The sequence below is a fragment of the Trachypithecus francoisi genome, unplaced genomic scaffold (genome assembly GCF_009764315.1).
Source record: "Trachypithecus francoisi isolate TF-2019V2 unplaced genomic scaffold, Tfra_2.0 Lachesis_group8, whole genome shotgun sequence".
Taxonomy (NCBI): Eukaryota; Metazoa; Chordata; class Mammalia; order Primates; family Cercopithecidae; genus Trachypithecus; species Trachypithecus francoisi.
In genome coordinates, this window is record NW_022681473.1 from 50146253 (window position 1) to 50149884 (window position 3632).

The following is a 3632-nucleotide window of genomic DNA, read 5'->3' on the forward strand; positions in this document are numbered from 1 at the left end:
GGATTGCTTCTCCAGCTCTGTCAAACTGTGCATGCTAGAGGCCCGCTGAACCTCCCAGGAGGAGTCCACTGTGCTGATGAGGAAACAAAGAAGAAGAGAAATGTAATGACCAGTTTGAAGCCACAAAGTCAGGGCGTTAGAAGCAAGACAGAAAGCAGGATAGGAGCCAAGGTTTGTGGGCTCCTAGAACTTTGAACTCACACGGGTAGTTTACCTCATTCTTCCCTTGCAGAGAGGTGTCATGGGCTTCCAGAAGTTATCCCCCTTCCTGGCTCTCAGCATCTTGGTCCTGTTGCAGTCAGGCAGCCTCCATGCAGCACCATTCAGGTAAGATAGCCTGAAGCCAGAACCGCACTGGTATCAGACAATTCCATGCCTCTTAAGTGTGGTGTGCTGAATGCTTAAAAACTGACAGGGGGCAGGGGTAATGTATGTACTCGTGCACATATATAATTTTTTTCTGATATAAAGATGTGTAGTACACAATTTATAAGTAGTGGTAAATATTTAGACAATATTCTTTATTATAATTTTTTTGAGATGGAGTCTCACTCTGTCATCCATGCTGGAGTGCAATGGCACCGTGTCGGCTCACTGCAACTTCCATCTCCAGTGTTCAAGCAATTCTCCTGCCTCAGTCTCCCGAGTAGCTGGGATTACAGATGCCCACCACCCTGCCCGCCTAATTTTTATATTTTTAGTAGAGATAGGGTTTCACCATGTTGGCCAGGCTGGTCTCAGACTCCTGACCTCAGGTGATGTGCCTGCCTTGGCCTCCCAAAGTGCTGGGATTATAGCCATGAGCCACCACACCCAGCCTATTATACATTTTATATGACCCACTGAGTCTCACAAAATGCTTTTGTTGCTTTTAGTCAAACTTTTGTATGTTTCACCATCCTATCTATCCTATTCAGCCATGATTTGATAAATGAATTGCATCCTATTGTGTTAAATAGTTTGCCACTAAATTTGTTATTGTTAAATCTGGTATTTTACCTGTTGATCTTTTTCTCACCCACATATAAATCTATTAAACTGAAACTATTTCAGGTTCAGCACTAACTGTAAGTTTTAGCATTTAATTTTTAATAATGGCTGCTTCAGCTTGCAAAATTCTTGAAAATTTAACCATCAGCTTTCACAAGCCTAATCAAACTGGCTCTAGCACACCACTGCTTGGAGGCCACACCAGTGCCTGGGTCCTGGGAAGGACACTGGCCTTGTGCCCTGTCCCCTAATACTCCCACTGGCCACATTCTCAGGGGAAGAAGCAAAGACCAGGAAGCCTGGCTGCTTATCCTGGGGAGGGGCAGGCAGGGGCTCACAGCCTGCACTGAGTCTGCTTACCTTTCACAGGTCTGCCCTAGAGAGCAGCCCAGACCCAGCCACACTCAGTGAGGAGGAAGCGCGCCTCCTGCTGGCTGCACTAGTGCAGGACTATGTGCAGATGAAGGCCAGTGAGCTGGAGCAGGAGCAGGAGCAGGAGCAGGAGACGGAGGGCTCAAGGTAAGGCTCCCCAAGCATCCAGCACAGGGCCTCCTTTCCCCGCAGCATACCCAGGAAGGTGGATCCCAGGACGTAGGAGAGAACACACTGGCCAGGAATCCAACAGGCTGTGTTGTTCACCGGGACCTGGGGCCCAGCTGTTCTCAGGCTCCAAGGGAGACAGAGGTGCCAGTGCCGCTGGAGGAACTGAACTGCGGTTAGACACAATGAAAGGCTCTGTTTCTGAAAGTTCTTAGGAAATGAAATGGAGAGGTGTGGAATCGCTCACTGTGGTAATTGTTCTTGCAGTACTGGTAGACCTCCCAGCACTGATTGAGTTAACACTAGTAAGGGTGAAGTCAGGGATAGACATAATATATCTCAGGAAATTCTAGAAATTTGGATCCATTTTGTTAATCTGCATATGACATTCTTTCACACCTATAAGGAGCCTTCATTTCACATTTGCAAGGTGAAGGTAAGGCCCTTGCAGGGGATGGGGACAGATAGAGCAGTGTCTGAGGTAGGTCAAGCCTTTAAATGTGTGGCATCTGTGGAGATGTGCATATTATCAGGAGGCCAGGGAGAGCACCCTTCCCCAGATCCACATCCCTGTATACCTTGAGCCTGAGCAGAGACCATCCCCTGGCCTGGCCCCCCCAGCACTGCTCAGGTAGAGGCATGTATGATGCTCCTGCATCTGCCCTGAGAATCCCTCTGTCAAGCATGAAGGACTGAACAGCATGTGGAATGCCAGAAAAGATCATCCTTCCCCATCCAGCCCTTCCCTGCACTGCCCTGGCCCACTGCACATCTGAGCTGTCCTAAGGAAGGATAAGTGAGCTGCTCTCCTGCCTGCCCCTCCTGCTCACACTCAAAGGGTCCCCTGCCTGGTCTAACCTTCTAAGTGACTGCCCATGGGGACAGATTCTGGTGCATGGTACTGTCTGGCATGTCTTTTCCCTGCAGCCTGGACAGCCCCAGATCTAAGCGGTGCGGTAATCTGAGTACTTGCATGCTGGGCACATACACGCAGGACTTCAACAAGTTTCACACGTTCCCCCAAACTGCAATTGGGGTTGGAGCACCTGGAAAGAAAAGGGATATGTCCAGCGACTTGGAGAGAGACCATCGCCCTTATATTAGCATGCCCCAGGATGCCAGCTAAACTCCTCCCTCTCCTTCCTAATTTCCCTTCTTGCATCCTTCCTATAACTTGATGCATGTGGTTTAGTTCCTCTATTGTGGCTCTTTGGGCTGGTATTGGTGGCTTTCCTTGTGGCAGAGGATGTCTCAAGCTTCAGACAGGAGGAAAAAGAGCAGGACTCACAGGCTGGAAGAGAATCACCCGGGAAAATACCAGAAAGTGAGAGCTGCTTTGAGTCCCCCAGAGATGTCATGAGAGCTCCTCTGTTCTGCTTCTGAATGTGCTGATCATTTGAGGAATAAAACTATTTTTCCCCAAAGATCTGAGCTGTGGTAGTCATTGCTCTGATCTATGTCCCAGGCTTCATAGTGTCTAAGACCTATGCTTAGAAATAGCCTTAACCCTAAGCTAGCTGGACAGAGGATATGGTGGGTGGTCCCTCTGACCAAGCTCAAGCAGCAAGAACGGGAGTCCTAAGGAGCAGGTAAGTACCTCTAGGATTTGATGCTGCAAACTCCACTCATCTTCCAGGTAAGACTGAGGAATTTTTTATTTTCCTAAGAAGGGGTATTTGGTGCCCGTGAGTGGGGTATAGATTTTATAGTCCTTTGTGAATGGGGCTGGGTGTAGGGCCATAATTCACTCCAGTGTCATAAACCTCCGCTTTAATTTTTAGTTAGTTTATACAGGAAAGATTGGCTGTTACTGCTCCATATTCCATAGCCAGTCATCCAGAGTCACTTTTGGGTTTTCTGACACTCTTGGGAATATCTATGGGGCGTGATCACGGCATTTTCCCTAATGGCCTTGTGATTTTCTGCTCTGATAATTGTGTTTAGGAGAAACACTTAAAGTTAATTGGTGCCTTTCAGCACAGGAACTTTACCATAAAGGTCCCATGAGGCTGACCTCTCTCCCAGCCTCTCACTCACAGATCTTCTCTTCTTTCTCCATCCTGCAAATCAGAATCACTGCCCAGAAGAGAGCCTGTGACACT

General features: G+C 48.2%; 1 protein-coding gene across 1 annotated transcript; it reads left to right on the forward strand.

The window, feature by feature from the left end:
• Positions 1-241: 241 nt before the first annotated feature.
• On the forward strand, positions 242-2956 carry LOC117080769 (calcitonin). Its single transcript, XM_033206019.1, has 3 exons — positions 242-327; positions 1360-1509; positions 2458-2956. Exons 1-3 carry the CDS (start codon positions 242-244, stop codon positions 2654-2656), a joined length of 435 nt encoding a protein of 144 aa, XP_033061910.1. The 3' UTR covers positions 2657-2956.
• The last annotated feature ends 676 nt before the right edge of the window (positions 2957-3632 follow it).